This window comes from Siniperca chuatsi, linkage group LG18, assembly GCF_020085105.1.
Source record: "Siniperca chuatsi isolate FFG_IHB_CAS linkage group LG18, ASM2008510v1, whole genome shotgun sequence".
Lineage (NCBI taxonomy): Eukaryota > Metazoa > Chordata > Actinopteri > Centrarchiformes > Sinipercidae > Siniperca > Siniperca chuatsi.
Window position 1 is genome coordinate 13218826 of NC_058059.1, and position 19233 is coordinate 13238058.

At 38.8% G+C, this 19233-nt stretch overlaps 1 protein-coding gene across 6 annotated transcripts; it reads right to left on the minus strand.

The window, feature by feature from the left end:
• Positions 1-100: 100 nt before the first annotated feature.
• On the minus strand, positions 101-18123 carry git2b (G protein-coupled receptor kinase interacting ArfGAP 2b). Of its 6 annotated transcripts, XM_044173104.1 has the most exons (22): positions 18089-18123; positions 17843-17909; positions 17164-17297; positions 16869-16981; positions 15282-15387; positions 14397-14483; positions 14177-14307; positions 11333-11427; positions 11184-11229; positions 10953-10958; positions 10818-10869; positions 10638-10710; positions 10435-10532; positions 10205-10316; positions 9501-9652; positions 9245-9397; positions 6754-6963; positions 6508-6597; positions 5784-5866; positions 4617-4772; positions 3085-3148; positions 101-2813 (listed from the first exon to the last, which is right to left on the minus strand). In XM_044173104.1, the coding sequence occupies exons 2-22, from the start codon at positions 17892-17894 to the stop codon at positions 2604-2606; spliced, it is 2223 nt and encodes a 740-aa protein (XP_044029039.1). In that variant the 5' UTR covers positions 17895-17909; positions 18089-18123; the 3' UTR covers positions 101-2603. The 6 variants fall into 6 exon arrangements, with proteins under 6 accessions (XP_044029039.1, XP_044029040.1, XP_044029042.1 ...); XM_044173105.1 differs by lacking the exon at positions 18089-18123 and having other exon boundaries at positions 10818-10866; positions 17843-18075; XM_044173107.1 differs by lacking the exons at positions 10953-10958; positions 18089-18123 and having other exon boundaries at positions 10818-10866; positions 17843-18075.
• Between the last annotated feature and the right edge of the window lie 1110 nt (positions 18124-19233).

Consider the following 19233-nt stretch of genomic DNA (forward strand, 5'->3'; position numbering starts at 1 on the left):
CTGCCTTCTCCAACAGGTGGGAAATTATACATGGGCGTGTTGAAAACTGCTGTATGTACACAACACACGCACACAGGCGCAATCACGACAATGAGCTTAGTTGAGGTATGAATTATACTTTATTATACCTAAGGCAGGGATTGTTTTCAACCACAGAGGCAGTGGTAGGCTATAAGTTACAGGGAGTTAAATGTCAGGGTTGAAGCCAGGGGTGGAAAGTCACTGAATACACGCACTTTTATTACTCTAACTGAGTAGTTCGTTCTTGCACTAAAAAAGTAGCTCATAATCTTAAACTTTGTATTTTTACTTTCGTTGTAAAACAATTTTTAATGTAGTACTACAGCTTTTAATTGGCTTTGGATGGTACATCGATCAATGCTCTCATGAACCAATCAGGACATCAGGTTTGAAATTAATTAATCAATCAATTAATTGAAATTGGATTAAAAACGAGAATATGCATCTTTTGAAAGAGGAAATAACACATTCTTCCCCTTACAAATGAAAAGTTGCACCTATAAGCAATAAAATGCACCATTGCTCAATTAGTTACACTATAGTGTTTTCCCCAAACAGCCATACTTGGTCTGGTATGACCTCGAGCTTATGGTGGCTAATGCTAGCCAACTTTAGATAGATGTTGCAGTATAATGGGCGTGGTGACTGTTCTCTACTTGAGCTACTGACACACAACATTTTAGCATTCACCATTATGCAATAGTGGCTGTTTAGTAAAAGTTACATAGTTTACATTACAAACATTGCATCAGTGAAAAAAAGAAAAGAAAAGAAAAAAAATTGGTTTCTACTCACATGACGGTCTGCATGACTACTTCTCTCATCAGACCACCATACAAAAGATCAAAACAAAAAAATATTTTAACAATGATAAAAAATATTTTTACAAGATAAAATAGTCAACAAAAGCAAACAAAAAAATAGATCACTTTAGACTTGAAATTAACACAAGACATTAACGGTGTAATAACATGTACTGAACATGATTTATCTATGACGTTTGCTTGGCAGCCTTCTGAGAAAGCTTTCTTAGAAAGAAAAGAGTTCACATACTCATTGAAATGGTTAGTTGCTTTGGCTTTTCATGCTGACCAAATGTAACTAAGTAACTGTTATTTATAACTGTCTTCAAAAGAGATATTTCATACTTTTAACTGCATCTATTCCAACACAGGAAATCTTACTTCTACTAGAGTAATATTGAATTAACTGTACTCCACGTCAGCAGGGTATTCTAGTTCTCTTTCCACCCCTGGTTGAAACTTATCTGGCTCACAACAATGAGTGACACATTAGACCCAGATTCCACAACAGGTACTTTGAGGGCATATTTACTTTATCATTGATTGTAAACCATAGCTGTATGTATTTGACCTCAGGCAGCATCTAACACACTGGAGTTACAGCACCACACCAAATAAACAGAGATAACAAGTTGCCAATAACTTACTGCCAGCTGAGACGTCCCAAACCTCAGAACAAAAGTTAGTCTGTGAGGAGCATCATGTTAAAACAAAAGCTTATGAAAATAAACACTGATATTTTCTTAGAGGTATGACATAAAATTTATAAATAGAATAGCATTTGGGTTATTTTGTTAAAGAATTACATGGATACATACATCTTATATATTTGCATAATGCCATTAAAACTGATTCAAAATGGATTTCACACGGGCCATCGAGGCCATCTCTGTGACAACTGCGCCCACACACGCATGCACACGCACACACGCGCACGCACACACACAACATCAGAAGTATGGCTGTAACATTATAACTGCAAAAACTACTGATACTTTACTTATAAAACACATCTTCAACCAGAGCGGAGGGGCAGTGAAATCACCTGCTAGAGCTGCTGGATGGAATGAAAGTTTGCCCACTCTTGGTACTGCTGACTACTTACATGGTGCTCAATGCACTGAAGCATTTGCTTACTAAACAAACATTTGAACGCTAACCAAGTGGCATCACAATGATTCAAGATTAAAATACTGACATTGCATCTTAATAACATTTATAATGGATAAAGGAAAATAAACTGATGTCACTGGTGTAGATTAAGGTTCATCGATAATGATCCTTGATGCCAGGTGGCTTGCAGGCTTTTGTGCTCTCTGGCAGATCAGCCATGCCTGACACCCAACCTCAAGGACCACAACTGATGACCTCTATGTAGAAAAGTACAATGTAGAAGGCTCAACTGCTTGTTGTTCTAATTGTTTTATATATATACACACACACACACACACACACACAACATTGCACTTCTGGAAATTGTGTAGATTTAACAGTTATCTCTTTGTGAGGTAAGGAATAGTAACAGATTCTGTCCTACAGCTTTAAACATGTTTGTTTAGTCCATATTACTATGATACAAAAACAACAAAATAAATAATTGTTTCGATTGACCTGTAATTTTGCATGGTGTATTTTTTTTTTTTTAAAGATTTTGGAATGTATGAATGCTTACACTGATTAATAAGGGAAAATAAAAAACAGTTTTAACACTGATTACGTTGAAATTAGCAACATCACTGACGAACTGTATTTTGGGTGTATCAGGAATGTCTTTGGGTTTTAGTTGTTGTTTTCTTTGGTTGTCACGGTGACAAGTTGCTTGGCAGCTTTGGCAATGTCATAGGCGCACTGAATGACCTGCTGAGTGACCAGCTGGATGTCCGACGGGCAGGGGTTGTGGTCTGCGGCCTTCTGGCACTCTCCATGGAGCCGGCTGGCACTTGAAGTGAGCAGACACAGAGACCCTCGCACAGTGTCCGAGGACGGCCTCTGTGAGGGAAAGGAGGCATGATGGAGACTCGATAAGGGACTGATATGATAATGTCCATAAATAAACCCTCATTGTGGTCAGTGGGCTGTGTGTGTGTGAGTAAAACAAAGTAATCCAATAAATGGTAAACGTAAAACTAAGTAATGCAGTGAACAGGGCCTACACAATATAAATAAGTCATTTTAGATTCCCTTTGGCTGCTTTCAAACAAACAACAAATCCCTGTCCCGGGGGGGAGGGACACCAAGCTGTTGGTTGGAGTCATCTTACCTTGGGAAACAGGGCGGCCATCTCTGACACAGCCATGCAGATCTTTTCTGAACAAGGCAGGAAGCTGCGTGAGATGGAGACGAAAGGCTGATCAACCACTCCTATGCTATATATAGAAACATTAATGTAGCTACCACAAACATTCCTTATCATCAAACTAAAAAAGAGCAACCTGATGTAATATTCCTTGTACCTCACACTCTATGCTTTATTTCATGTTGTGTAACTTTAATCCAGCACACCTGGTACAAACCCATCTACAAAAGTTACTGCTGTTTACACAACTTCAGCATTTCTAAGTAAACCTTTAAAATGTCTGACACACTGCCTATCTACTGTATCTGACTATGTAACTAAAGTTGCACCACTGCACTGCCATGCAGTGGTGCAGTTTCCAGAAGATCACTTGGTTAGTAGACAGCATGGGTGTTGAGGCTTCAAAATAAACAGCTGTAATCAATATGACTTTTACTCAAACTGAAAGTCTTATTTGGCCAAAGAGACCAATATCCTTTCTCACAAAATTAAACAGATAAATAAAGGCATTATTTTCCACAATTAGCCTTTAACTATTGTGAATACCTCTTAATAAGTAGACACTGTTAATTTTAAAATATTTACACTGGAGAAAAACAAACTGGGATTAGATAAAATGGTTAATATCTCACATCATGATAAAAAAAAAAACGTACAAATAAGTACCCGTAATGTATAACTGTTAAAAAACAAACAGTAAATTACTATATGGTACATACAGGAAACCTCATTGCTGTGGATTTGGCAGGTCACAGGGGAATTTGTGGTCATGTGGTGTTTGTTTCCTGTCAGCTGCATTTAAAGACTCAAGGCCTACCCCCAGCAGACACACCATTTCTAGGACGCACGGACAGAGGCCAACCTAATGCTACGTTTCAGACAATGTCGGAGGTAGGAATTTCCCAGTTGGAATTTCCGACTTCCGACCTCAAAACGTTCCAGGTGTACGACGTCAAACATAAACAAAAAATGTGGCTGACCGTGACAAACTGATGTTTCTTTGGCAAGTGTACACACACTTTAAACTCTCAGCAGTGCAGCCTCCTTGCATATATAAACGAAACAGAGGAGGAAACAACAACGCACGAATAAACGCCATTATAGGCCTACATATTATTTTACAGCGCTTTTATACTCGGAAACATATCTTAATATTCCATTCACAAGCCTAATACAATACTGTAGTATACAAATATACCCCCCACTGATTGAAATGTTGCCTAGCTTCCATGGGTGCTGCCGTTGTTCTGTGACATCAGACAACTGCTTCCTCATGAAGTACATGAATTTGCTCAGAGTTCACAAGTAGGAACTCTGAGTGGCGTTCCATTGTACTTTTTCTAGTAGTAGGTTGGAAATCTTTGAGTTCTGAGTTGTCTGGAACGCAGCAGAAAACGCAACCCCGGAGAATATATGTGATGTTTTAGAAATATAAGTCGACTAATTAGATATGTTTGAAGTCCAATATTATTTATGAATTATTAATCTTAAAGTACCTTTCATGTTTGGTCTCCTGGGCAGCTCTCAGAAGCTCCTGTATGTTCTTAGTGATCTGCTCTGTCTTACAGATGACGTCCTCTGTGCATGGCAGGGTGGCATCTTCCTCCCCCTCCTCCCCCAGCTCCACTGCTTCAGAGGCTGGAAGAGGACTGCTACAAATGAAAAGAAAAAATGCTTTATTACAGCTTACCTTCCCCGTGGTAAAAACAAATGCAGTCTGGCTTGTAATTTGAAATCACAACAATGCAGCAGAGTTTAAGGCTGAGCATCACAATTCAGTGTCTGTTATGTTCCATCTAAACCAAGTCTTTATGAAAAAAGACCAAAAATAGCACTAAAATTGTATGATAGTAGTTGACATAAAATTAGCTATTAGTATACTATATTCAGTAGAGAACTGCAGTCATTTATTTACAGATACTCAACAAATAGTCCATAGCAGAGACTATAATCAGCACTACATGTACATAAATGGCAAGGCTACTGGCTCTTGCTCATATGTTGATTTTTTTTGCAACTGGTAACACAATTGAGAATGACTTCCGGATGGGAGCCGAAACGTCTTGATTCTGAAAACAGTGTCCAGATGACTACGACTGAAACCTTTTCTACAACTGGTAGCTTACATCAGACAAGTGCAAGTCCTAATATGTTAACTTAGTCCTGTATAGACAGACTGTTCTAATCAATGACTCTTTCTAAACATCTGTCAAAACCAGTATTAGTCTAGCTTCCTCCACTCTCTTCATGTGACCTTTAACTTTGTAAGCTTCTGCTATGATGATGTCATCATCTCTAGCACCAGAAACAAGAAGAAAAACCTTTCCATTTATTTAACTTCAGTTATTTTCAGGCATTTCTTACTCCTCTCTTTGCTTCCCATTAACATTTCAGTGAATACTTCATGCATCTCTTATTTTAATATCAATGAAATCACAGAGATGGTGTATAACAAAAATCTTTTTAATGTATTAATTTGAAGAACCAATTAGCTGGTTTTACCAAATAAATTGAGCATTTTTTGTGTTATATTGGGGGTGAAAATATTTACAAACCTTCACAGAGAAAATAGTTTAAAATCTAAAGTTTGTTTTAAAATACACAGTGAGTTTCACAGTCAGTGCCATTTTGCACAGGTACAAAGTTAACACAAATGATCTTACCCGGTCTCTTCCAGTTCAGAGTGGTTGGGCGTAGTGTCGTAATCATTCTCCAGCATGATACTCTGTCCTTCTAGACTACAGCCCTATAGAGACAGTGAATTACCATCAATCAAATACAGTATACACTGTATATGACCAGCACAAACATAACCAGAGCAACTGCAGAGCAACTGTAGGCACATACAAATCAGAATCATGCATTTCTGAAATCAAACCCAAGTTCACACTATCAGACATTTGGTTTTAAAGCAGATGAAGAGAAAAAGACGGGAAATATACAACCAGGTCATTGTAGTGTAACATAGTGCGTACTGCAGTGGATGCAATTAGTAGATGCAAAGAAATCCTGATGTAAACTGTGGGTGCACTTATCAGCGGCGATGGCTAATAAGTACAATGTGATGAGCCATTTTATCTTTCATGGATATTGGACTCTGCTGTGTGATCATTCCAACAGTTTTCTCTGGTACAACATTTCATCATCACTTCTGATGTTTGCTTGAGCCAAAGCAGCTCTGGTTAAGGTCTCTGTGGATAAAAAGCTGGAGTTGTTCAGATAACTGAACTGAAGCAGAGGCACTGTGGTGCATGCAGGCAGGCGATACTGATAAAAAGCAGTTTCAAGACAGGTCAGGAGAGAGAAGACTGTGGGGTCAAGCAGGGGGACAGTTTTCACCATCCCCTGGGGGCTGCCTCTGAACCGACGGGAACTTCAGTACTTAACCCTTCGAGATCTCTCATCCCACGACCAGGACAGGGAAGAGGGGAAGGTAGGGAGGGAGGAAGCAGCCGTCCCCAAAGGACCCCTCCCAATCTAGAAAGGGGTCAAACCAAGTTGAGCATACTCTACTGAGATGCAATGAATGAATGAATGACTGAATGAATGAAAAACCAACACCAGCCCCCAAAAGCCAGGCATCATTATTTTGTGAGGACAATCCTGCAGGAACATTGGTGCGTCTGTGCTTACATTGGCTGGGAAGGGTTGTAAAATGACTCCGTCCTCATGCCGAGCCGTTTCGACTCGGTGGGGGTACTGCCTCGGAGTAGAGCCCGTCTCATACATGGACATGGCGCGACCTCCACGGGGTGGGTGTCGACCAAAGGGCCCCTGGTGGTGTTGTTGTCCGCTGGGGGTCTGCCATCGCAGTGTTGTGTTTTCAGTCTGCAGGGTGTTCAGCTGAAGAGAACAAAACATCTTTCAAACTCAATTCTAGCTGGGGGATGATCTCCTTACAAAAGCTCGGCCAGACATCAATAATAGAGTAGAATACAGCTAAGTCTCCAGGAGAAAAGCAATTTCTCTATGTTGAGTTCATCATCACCTTTCTTTTGTTTTTGGTTTCTCGTCAAAGTTTTTCTCACAACAAAAGGTTTGTTTCTTTGACAAATGAAATACTGACACTCTGTGTAGATAACAACTCCTGAAGTACGACCCCTTGAGAAACTGCCGCATTAAGTGGTTGCCCTTATTTACATAAACAGCACGTAGATACTGTGAAGAGTGTTGGGAAACATGACTTGTTCAGCTTTCTGTCTAACAATTAGAGTCCATATTATTGTGTAAATTATCATAAAGTCAGATTTTGGGATATAAGATAAAATACAAAGCCTATAAAGGTTAGGCTAACACAAAAGCAGTGTTGCCTACAGTTTGGTCCTTTTCTTTAGTTAATGTATCTGGCTGTGACAACATACAAAAGAGATTGTCGAAGCCAGTTAGCTTATATGTTGTCTATGTTGTATAATTTCTTGGGGTTCCACTCTCCCACTGAGGTTTTGGTGGGTGCAGGAAGGGTGAAGAACTGTAGGCTGTGAAGAACTTTGAGGCACATGAGAAAACCAAATGAAATGCTGCCATCTCCCAAAATGGGAGACAGGTGACAAACCTTCTTGTCATATTTTCTAAGCATGCAACTTTGGTCTATGCCTAAGATGACACACTTGGCAACATTATCAGGTACTCAAGTGTCTAGTAGCACCAACTGAGGACAGGCAAATAGAAATCAAGTATCAGATCAACGGAGGAATGATCCTATATTTGCCTTCGAGGGAGTATGATCCCATTTACCCGTAGTCATTTCAGGCGTCCTGGGTGGATTGGATAGCTATCAGATATCAAAAAAGCTAAGTGTAAATGCATCCAAGAAGCATTTGAGATCAGATTGTCAAATGTTAAAAAGGTGCAAATACATTTGTCTCTTCAAAACGGATGCATTTAGTAGAAATATATTTTACCAAAGAAAGCAGTGAGAATAGTGAAAACAGTCCATACAAGGGTCTGTGTATTTTGCTGAATAACCAGGATGTTGTTTCTAGAAACAGACACTGCTGTTGAGTTTTTTCAAGTGTCCCCATAGTATTGGAGTTGTGGCAGAAATCTTAACAGAGGAGGATTTCCTCAAAATGTCAGCAAGTAAAACTGAAAAAGACATGCACTTGTAAATACCACTGGGTTATTTTGAACTACTAAGAAAAAAGGAACTGAGTGAGGTGACATGGCTGGATTTATAGATAAGTAGATCAGTTGTGTGTTGCCAATGCTTGCTACATGCCTTCTGGAGGTGTCAGGGATGTAATTTAAGTTGATAACTCTGGTGATTCACCCACACTCATCTCTAATCACTCCAACATTTAGGTAGTTTTTTGGTGGCTGTCTGATGGTTCTGTAGATTTACGATGATGGATCATAATGTCCTCTGTGGCTACCATTTGTTGATTAGTACCTGGTACTTTTGACATCTGACTTGGGACTCTGTAAATCCTCACTATGCTTGAGACCACAAAGAACTATAACATTTGATCCTGTTTTGCTGCTTCACTGAACAGCATAGCAGAGAAAGTCTGGTGATTGTTAATTATTACCACAGGAATTTTACCCCATCCAGAAACATAGCAGCCATTTTCTCTGTTACACTAGAAGTGAAGAATTTCAAATGAAATTATAATAAGTATTGAGTTATGACCTTCTACGGTATTTTCATCCATTTATATGTCGAAATCTGGTCTTCCCTGCAACTACAAATTCATGCACTGTATAATTCATACATAGTATAATTTTAAATAGGGAAGAGGCTACGTCTGACACATTCAAAAGGCATGACCTGAACATAAATTACTAATGTCCGTGGGTTACATCAAATTACTACATGTCTCTGGTAACATGGAGAAGGATCAAGTCTTGGACACACAGACTAAAATTTTAACACAAACTGTTTTAGAGTCAAGACGAAAGAAAGGCTAGCAAGTATCAGAGAGGATGCAAATACCATAAATCCAGTACAAAGTGACTTCTAATTATGGATCTTGAAATATTAATGTGTACTACCATCTAATTAAAGTGATGGAGATCAGACTATGAGGACATACTGAGTTTGAACACATTCCTGCAAACAAAAAAGTATAAACAAGCTGCAGTACAATTTCCACTTTGCTCATCAGTTACATGTGAATTTACTAACCTTGCCCTGCATCAACCGCAGCTCTTCACTAAGGTGACAGTTGACTTTAAGAAGCTGTTGTATTTTGGCTTCTGATGCAGTGAGGGCACTCTTCACTTCCATAAATTCCTGCACTGTGATTGGTCCATCAGAGAGGTCAGATGACTCTGAGCTCTGTTGTAGAACATGTTACATAGGATAGGATTAATTTGATCAGTTTAAAAAGTAAAGCAAGATTAAATATCTAGATAGTAGCAGGTTCCAAAAAAACATGAACCTTGGTCCTTCTATCATTGCAGCTGTCCCCACAGGTGGCCTCTTGCACTGGATCTTCATCTGATGCCACACTGTCATAATCTGGCTGGTCATTGTCCTGGCTCTCACTGTTATGGCGGCTGTCTATTCCCTGAAGGATCAGCTCCACATTCTCTGAAGGCAGACCGCCAGATCAAAGCATTAGAGATCAAACAAGCCCTGCTGGCTACAGGCAGCTGTATAAATCAAATAGCTAAGGAACACTTTTTATTTTTGTTTACTGAATCCAAAAGCCAGGACTTTCTCTTATTTACCCCTAACAATCTTCAGTGAGTATGCACAAGGAAGAAAACAGGCTTTGATGTGGTTTGCTATAATTTACAGAATGCAGGAGTTTTTGTTATTAAAGCCCCAATCCACAATCTGTGTTTGGCACCGTTTCTGCACAAACATCAGAACATATGGTCCACATTTTAATTGTGGCCTATGTAGCTGAGCCTACATGGTCCACATTTATATGCAAATTTCCATACTGACTTTCTGCATCTTATTTTCAACAACCAATTTAGGCGTTCTTCACTGCTTATTCTGGATTTTTTTTTAATCTTCTGTGTATATGCTAATGAACACATTTACTGCAACACAAACATTAATAAAACCCCAAACAAAAGTACATTAGCATGTCTGTTAAAAAAAACAAACAAACAAAAAAAAGATATATTGTACCTTTGGGACTTTCACAGGAATTACCCCACTGCCGTCGTTTAGCATCAGTTAGAATATCGATGACCAGGGTGGCAAATTCGTGAGCACTAAACCTTGCCAATTTTTGACGACCCTGAGAAAACAAATGTATCAAAACACAAAAAGGAGAACATATGGCAGCACTGTTAAATCCAGTATTCACACAACAAACAGACATTTAAACAGGGGGCAACATTGGCACAATGACTTGCCTGGTTTCTGGTAGATGAGTACTCTGGATTGACAGGCAGAAAAGGCACAACTGTGGTGTCTGTTACAAGTGTGCTATGGTTCTGGGTGGCCAACCACACTGAAAAAACACAACATAGAATAAATATAGCATATTAGATGTAAAGAAAATGTAGGTATAAAAAGCATTATATATTGTATATTTTTATAATTCGTGGAATTTCACCTGCATCTGTTTCTCTTCTGTCAACTTCATCATAAACATCCATGGCAAGTTCTTCAAACTGATGGTTACTTAGCTGGAACAAAATAAAGCAGAATTTCTGGTTCACTTTTTAAACTATTGAATAGTAACTGAATAAGAGAAAATGTTTTTGACCTCAAGTCATGTGTAAAAATGTCTCACCGACTGGAGCTTCTTCTTTGCAGCTTTTGCAAACTCTGACAAATCCAGGCTGCTTTGGACAAAAAAATTTAAATTAATAATTTTTCTGCTAACGAAATTCCACATAAACACTAACACACTAACAAGCATACTTACTTATTTCTTATCCATCAAAAGAATGCGGCATAGGAAAAATAAGATTATTTTGTGAACGTCACACTGCCTTTATACAGAGCAATAAAACATATAGCATTGACTAGTAGCCAGGAGCCTGTCGAAGCTGATAATATCACTTGGTATTGTTTTCTCTGCATTAACAGATCTCAACTTTTGTAACTAATAGGTACGAAACAAAATCCCTAATATGACTCAAAACATAGCTATTACCTGTCTGCCATCTGTGGAATGATGAAGTGTTGCCCATTTCTGTGATCTACAACACAACAAGGCCATGAGAGAGAGCAACTACCATAGAAGGAAAAAAAACATCAGCTCTCAAATGCCATGCAGCGGCTATGCTTGATGTCCCAACTTACCTGGTCTTCTACCACAAAGGTAAAATGTTAACCGGTCAGTGAGTTCATACTGTATCTCCACTAGCCTCTCTGCCAGCTCCTGGTGCCCAGCTTGTCTGCACAGATTAGGAATAAAAGGTCATGTTTCAGAAATATGGCACTGTGCTAATGCCTCAGGTAGGATGCCTTTAAATTAATCTATGTCAAAATCTTGTGTCTATAAAGTTCACAAAAACAATACAGTACAAAGTTGGTTTGGTGACTCAGTTTCTAAGCATGGAACTAAAGTAGAAGGTCTGTGGGTGTTAGCTGGCCATGGTGACCAGTCATGCTTAGACACCAGCAAGCCTCTGTTATGCCAGAAACACAATAAAATATATAGTTTTTACTTTGATTTCTTTAAGTAAAACAAGCCAATTATTCTTTAGCTCACATTACTGTGCAATGCAGATATTGTCTATATCAAATAATAATATCTGTTTTGTAAAATATGTATACTAATAAGTAACATGACAAATCACTGTATTTTATTTTATTTTTATTTCTAGGTCTTCTTCAAACTTTTGCTAAACTAGTCGAGCTGAGTCAGCTAGCACACTGAGCTACAGAGTTTTTCCTTCCTCTTTTGCCTCAGTTAGTCTTATTGAATTAGTCAGACTGACATAATGCCAGTGGGTCTGTGTCTAATTTTCATTGTAGTGCAAGGCACGCTAAATATTTTAACCATTTCAGCTGGAGACTGTTATTTTTCCAGTTTCTAACTAGGCTTTTTCTACCAGATTTTGTTGACCTTCTTTCACTTCCCTTTTAAGTGACACTGTGCAACATTTCATCATTAACACCTTAACATATAAATAGTACACTGTTTTTAAGTTTTGTTTCTGTGTACATGCTTAAATTTCCGAAGGCTGTGTATCATTTCCTGTGAGGTGGGCTGTATCTGTTAGGGCGATGCTGCCAACCACAAGCAAGCAAGCAAGCAAAGTTTATTTATATAGCACCTTTTACAGACACCAGTCACAAAGTGCTTCAATAAATAAAATAAAATAAAATAAATAAAACAAAGATAAAACACTAGATAAAATATACAAGGAGAACAGACATAAGACACAGGTTGAAACATAAAATACCAAATACTACCTAAATGCCTGTCTAGCTGAGCGGCTGCTGAATGACTCCCCAAGTCTTAAAACGTGTCCGAGGTACACTTAGAAAACCTTGGTGGAGGACCTAAGAGCTCGGCTCGTGGTGTGCAGGAGCAGAAGGTCCATGATATACTGTGGAGTCTGGACATGTAGGGCTCTATAAGCGAGCACCAAAATTTGAAATGAAAATAAAATTAATTCTAAAATTAACATGAAGCCAGTGCAGAGAGGTAAAAATAGGTGCAATATATGATCATCTGTTGGATAGTGTTAAGAGCCTAGCAGCAGCATTTTGGACGTTTTTTAAACGGTGTAAGGAAGATTTATTAAGGCCGGTAAAAAGAGAATTACAGTAGTCCAAATGTAATGAAAAAAAAGCATGAATTAGCAATCACCATTTCATTTCTTGACACAGCAGACCTAAGTTTGGCTATGTTTCTTAGGCGAAAGAAACATGATCGAGTCAGCGTCCTAATGTGAGTAACTTGTGGATTGGTCAAAAATCACACCAAGATTAAGCAGACTAGACCAAGAAGATGAGGATAAGGCACCAAGGTTCTGCCCGATCGCTGAATGAAGGTTATCAGGAGCAATAATCAGGGCTTTAGTTTTATCTGCATTTAACTACAGAAAATGATTTGCCATCCAGTTCCTAATTGCATTTAAACAGTTGTTCAGTACAGAAAGTTTATGAGGCTCATCAGGTTTAAATGAGAAATACAACTGGATGTCATCAGCGTACAGCTGTTAGATGTTGCTAAAACTACTGATAATCTGGCCTGGTCGCAGCATGTATTTAGAGAATAAAAATGGGTCCCAAGGTCGATCCCTGGGGGACACCACATGGCAATGCAGCTGTCTTCGACACAAGTTCACCTACAGAGACATGACACAGTCCTATCTAGATGGGAGGAGAACCACTCAGTCAATCCCAGAAATGCCCACAAGGTAATTTAGCCTGCGGATTAGAATATGGTGGTCAGCAGTAACAAATGTTGAACTAAGGTCCAATAAAACCAAAACTGAACAATCCCCATCATCTGCAGCCATTAAAATATAATTTGAAATCTTAAGGAGAGACATTTCAGTGGAGTACAGTTCACAGAAACCAGACCAAATTTATCAAACATCCTGTGCAGTTCCAGTATTTGAACAAGTTGCTTTTCAACAACCTTTTCTAAAATTTTGGAAAAGTCCTGAAGTAGGCCTGAAGTTCTCTGGCAGGGAGGTGTCCAGGTTTGGTTTCTTCAACAAAAAGGTTGAACAATAGCCTGCTTAAAATAAATGGGGACACACCCTAATAAAAGAGAGTGGTTTATAATATTGACTATGCAGGGCCCGATGAAGTTAAAAACCTTTAAAAACAGAGAGGTTGGTAGGACATCTAGCGGGCTCGATGAGGGTTGCATATGTCAACATATATGTCTAACAAGGCTGCGATATCATCTATGAACATGGGACAAAAGGAGTCCAAGATGGATGGATTTGAGAAACCACTAGTGAGTGGACTGGACAAGGGTGAGATGTTTGCCCACCAGAAATAATGGGTGACAGAGGTGGAATGTGAACTTGCGTAACTTCAATGCTTCAAAAACAAAGTTCGATATTGTGGCATCTATAAAATTGTAAGGTTAGTTACATTGCTCATACCTAAAAGAAACATCATTTATTAGAACAAAGATAAGGCAGTGTAAAATTAAAAACATAGGCCCTGTTTTACCTTGCACAATCGATGGGGGTCTTTCCACTGGAGTCCAGAGCCCCGGGATCAGCTCCATAAACTGCCAACAGTTCTGCTTGTAACATTTGTCCTGCTTTTGCTGCTATGTGTAGTGGGGTGTTCCCTTTCTCCTATTGTCCCAAAACACAACACAATGATGAAGCATTATTATTAGTTTAAGTCAACTTAAAGTAAATTTTTCTTATTCCACTACACTTACTGGATGGAAGAAGTTGGCCTGTGCTCCCAAAGATAAGAGTCTTAGGCAGGTCTCCAGGTTTCCAGTCCGAACACTGGAATGGAGTTGCTGAAAGGAGATCGACAAGTAGTTTGTTTTAATTTGATTGTGAAATGCATACACACAGTGCTGGCCTAACTAGATACACCTACCCACAACTGAGTGATGATGCATTATCCTGCTGGAAATTGAGATTATTGCAAGTAAGGGATACACCACGGCAATCATTTTAAAAAGGTGCACAGAAAATATAAGTTTATGGGGCATTAAAGACACAAAAAACCAAACAGATTTTATGCCTTCTGTGTATTCACCTACATGCGCTCTTTCTAAATCACAAAGACTTTGCTATTAGTCGACCATAAATGGTTATTGAAATGCATACTATTCATATGCAAATAATCCAGCTTGTTGTTCAATCATTTGTAAGGGATAATAGAGAATTCAGAGCACAAATCCAAGAAGAATGCCAAGTAGAGACGGCTGTTGCAAGAGTTGACGTCAGACAGGCTATACTATTTGATAGTCATAGTCCTGGTGTGACAAGAAAATGTGAGTGGCGGTATGTCACAGCAGTACTAATTGCTAAATAGCAATCTATAAATAGGCCAAACCATTTTTGAAATTTATAGAAAAGTGGTCAGATATCAAAGTTAAAAACAAAAAAGGCAACCCCAAAAGACTTAATGTGCTTTGGTAAAGCAAGTGAGTGCAACTTGTGGTGTTCAGAAGACAAACATTTGGCTTTATTTCATCACTCCAAGAAGCTTATTTGCATAGGACAATGTTAGATTACATGGAAAAAAATGTTGAAATGAAGAATGTAGAGAAGTTTCCACAAAAACCAAAAATAGAGCAATTTCCCACCTTGCTGAGGTCTTTTGCGGTTACACTGTCATCCTCCCGACAAGGCATCCGATGGACATACGCCAACATCTGATATTTGGCCTTGATGAACTCTGTCTTGTTGGGACTGGAAACGGCAAAAGATGCTCACATCTAAAACCAGGAACACTAAAAATCTGAACTACCATTGCTATTTTCAAGTGACTACCACATCACATAATTAATATATGTTTGTTTAAGACAAACAACATTCAAAATACATCTCAAATGGGGATGTCTTGATGTCTAATATTAAAATCAGACACATTATCTGCAAATTTGAATGTAGGGTATTTGATTGGTGGCAAAACAATTCCTCCATTAAGTAATTCACTATACCACATCACAGGATTTTGGACATCTTGCTGTCCCTTAGATCGAAAAAAAAAAAATTGTCAGGTAGCTTTTTACCAGAAGCTCCCCATCTCTAAACCCCACGGCCTCTTGCAATTAGGGTTGCAAACTCTGGGAAAAAATTCACACCCAAACTCTAAGAATATCTATCCTTCCTCATTGTCATATGACCAACTTTATCTCTGTTGATCTCTGTACAGATAGAGTACAGTATACTACATTACTGGGGAAGAACAACAAAGCCTAACTTTGTTTCTAACATTAATAAACAACAAGAAAACTCCACCCCATGTCTTAATGTCAATACTAAAATACTTCCTTGTTTTGTGAATGAAGGAAGTTAAAGCAGCTGTGTTTAACCGTTCAGTGACATACAGCGCTGAAAAATCTACCCCGATAGTTCCAAAACCATCAGAAAGTACCACAACCTGAGAAGAGACCTGTTTTTACACCTGGAACTATTCTACAGAAACTAAATGTAGTCCTGGTTCCTCCATTTGAAATGCAGGTTAAGTTCCTGAGTTCCCCAAAAGGCTCTTAGTCCCCTGGGATAAAGTTCCTGCAATGTAAACATCCAATAAGATAGCATTCATCTTAAAACTTTTATTTGGGATCAAGGATAGCTGCTTCCTGTTTGGTGCAATGCGTACTCTCCGTCTGTTTCTGTCTGTTGTCTGGTGACTGAATGCGTTTGCTCTGAGTGTGAGGGTTGGACTCAACATAGCTGTGTTTATATGTGGCTGACTGTTTATCTTTACTCCACCAGCCAGACACCAGGCCGACACAGTGTTTATACCTGGTAGTGGATGCAGGTGACTACATCAACTCTCAAGTTGTTTTTCGTTATGAGTTACAGTACATACTGCTTACACATAAAGTACATAAAGCATTAATAATTAAGGAAAAGTTGGAAAAATTCCATTTCTTGCATAGTCATTCAGTTAATCAACAAAATTGTCAAAATTGATCCCATATAGCTAACATGATTAGGATATTGCCACTTGCATTTAATGGAACATTCATTTTTTCACTTTATATCTTAAAGTTACTTCAGACTGTCAGGCCATGGGTCATGTTTGTGGTACAGAGGGCCAGTTATACATGTTCACTGACCTTAAGTATGAAAATCAATTTTGACAACTGAGCTTTATATCAAAGTGCAAAAAAGCATGGCAAAATCAGCACTGACACATGAAAACCCTCAAAAGCACTTACTGAACTCTGTCCTGGGGGTTGGCTTTGCGCTTCCCACTCACTGAAGAGGAAGGGTCCAGAAGGCTGTGCTCCCATATGGAATTAGCTCCATTGCCATACAGTGTCTGGACCATCTAAAACACGAAACCACATAACAGTTGAAACCATTTATATATAAGGTTGTCTTCTAGTCACTTGATGATGTGTCTGATTGTGCAGCCACTGTATTATCTATCACACTTGTGATAAATAGATTGTAGCCATTTGCATCTGCATGTTTGGTGTATATGGGGGTCGTGTCCCTCGGTCTCCTCACCTGTAACTGGGAGGATGGCCATTGAGAATGAGTCAGATGTCGGACTTGAGAGCTGTGTCGCCCCAGACCTCGATGGATGCTGCAGCACTCATCGCAGATCAACACACCCCTATTAACAGAGGCCCAGCGTGGCTCTAGAATAGGGAGCAAATGGTTGTTAACCTAACGGTCTAACGTTAGCTTAGATGATTAATAACGTTAACTTAACACAACCTTAAACTCGTGAATTTATGGTAATTAATCGATTCTAGCCAGACGAGGATATTCGCTAACTGGCAGTAACAAATAACATATCCAGGTTAGTTACTTCCTAATGTCTTCGACACATCCAAAAATCACAATCACAAATCAGTCTTAGCGAGCTAGCTAATTAAGCTAAGTCATCTGATTAAGCTAACCCAATGTTAACGTTTGACTACTATATACCATCACATTCAGGCAAAGAGTTTCAGAATCAGACAAGTTAATGTGATAACACAGACAAAACAGACACGACATATTTTCACAAATGTTTACACAAGAAGAACAATTAGCTACAACCATTACAATTAGCCTAATTGCTAATTGGTTGTAGACGTTTGGTAACGTTAACTAGGTTAGCTAACTGGACGTATGTTAAGTTTTAGTAAGGGCTAGCTGGTTCGCTAGGCAGCTAAAGCTAGCTTGGTTGACATCCTACCCGGAGCACTGCAATCAGCGCAGACCTCTCTGCTTCGTACTCGCTTTGACATCCCTCGATAGAAATCCTTTAGAGTCCAAGAAACACAAATATTTGAAAGATACGTTAGAACACAGGTAGACAAAGACAAGACAGGATAGCCCGCCCTAACAGATTGTATTTCACGATTAGAGCAGGCAAAGCAGCAACTGTGCTCGTCTGCCCTCCCCTACTGTTGAACAAAGCAGTGTCCCATTCAACACTCACACAGCCTCCTTGTCTGCTTCCTTCCTTGTTTCCCTTCCTTGTCTATCCTATGCAACTATATATCGACCAACTCACAGCTAATAAGGGCTTATGTGATAGGTGCAATATGTACAATATGTATGTGGACATAGTCTGTGTTGGTCAACCTATTGCATTAAAGTGTTAGCTTAAAAAGATGAAAATCTGGTGTTGGTGATCAATAAAATAATTCACAAAATTCACTTTTACTAGTATCTGTTTGCACCTCTCCTCCAGTGGTGGAAATACTGTACTCGAGTACAATTCTGAGGTACTTTACTTGAATATTTCCACTTTAAACTTTTTTTCCAACTTTAAACTTTTACTGCACCACATTTCAGAGGGAATTATTGTACTTTTTCCTCCACTGTAGTTATCTGACAGCTAGTCACTGTAGTTACTTTGCAGATTTAGCTTTTACATACTATGTACCAACTCACTTTCTAGGCATTGTATTTAAAATCCTTAGTTTATCATATTTGATTTGATTACATTGATTTCATTGCATCCTCTTGTCCCCCAAACTGAAAAAAATCCTTTTCATGTGCCATGGTTGGCACTGGTGCTACGCCAGATTAGGATCACCAGTGTTTTTATTGTGCGTGTATGTGTTTTGTGAGGGTTTCCCCTTGCTTTAGTTGATTGTCTAAGGTTGAGATTTGTGGATTTCATGTACTGTAATCTAATGCCGTCAACCCCTGACAAAAGACCAGAGTAGGGCAAGATGACAATATATAGCCTACCGTCAGATGATATAGATGTGTCTACTGTCAGTAATTTTTCCATACTACTGATACCGTGGTAACTATCCCTTTAATATCTCCAGGTGTATTAGCCCATTGTGGTCAATGTTGCAAATCAATGAGCAGGACTGACTGTTCTGTGGCAATTTTGGATTTTTGGATATGATTTTAATATGTTAAAGTACTCTGATTTATCTGATTTTGAATTAGCTTGATTAGCCAAAAACAAACATTCCTGTCTGGTTATTATATCCATCAACAATCTCTCAATTGATTTTGAAAATGTTTTGTATATCGCATATATTGGTACTGTGATATAAAATCACATATCCCATAATATAGGAATGTATCCATTTCACCCACCCCTCGCACAGAGGGTGGACA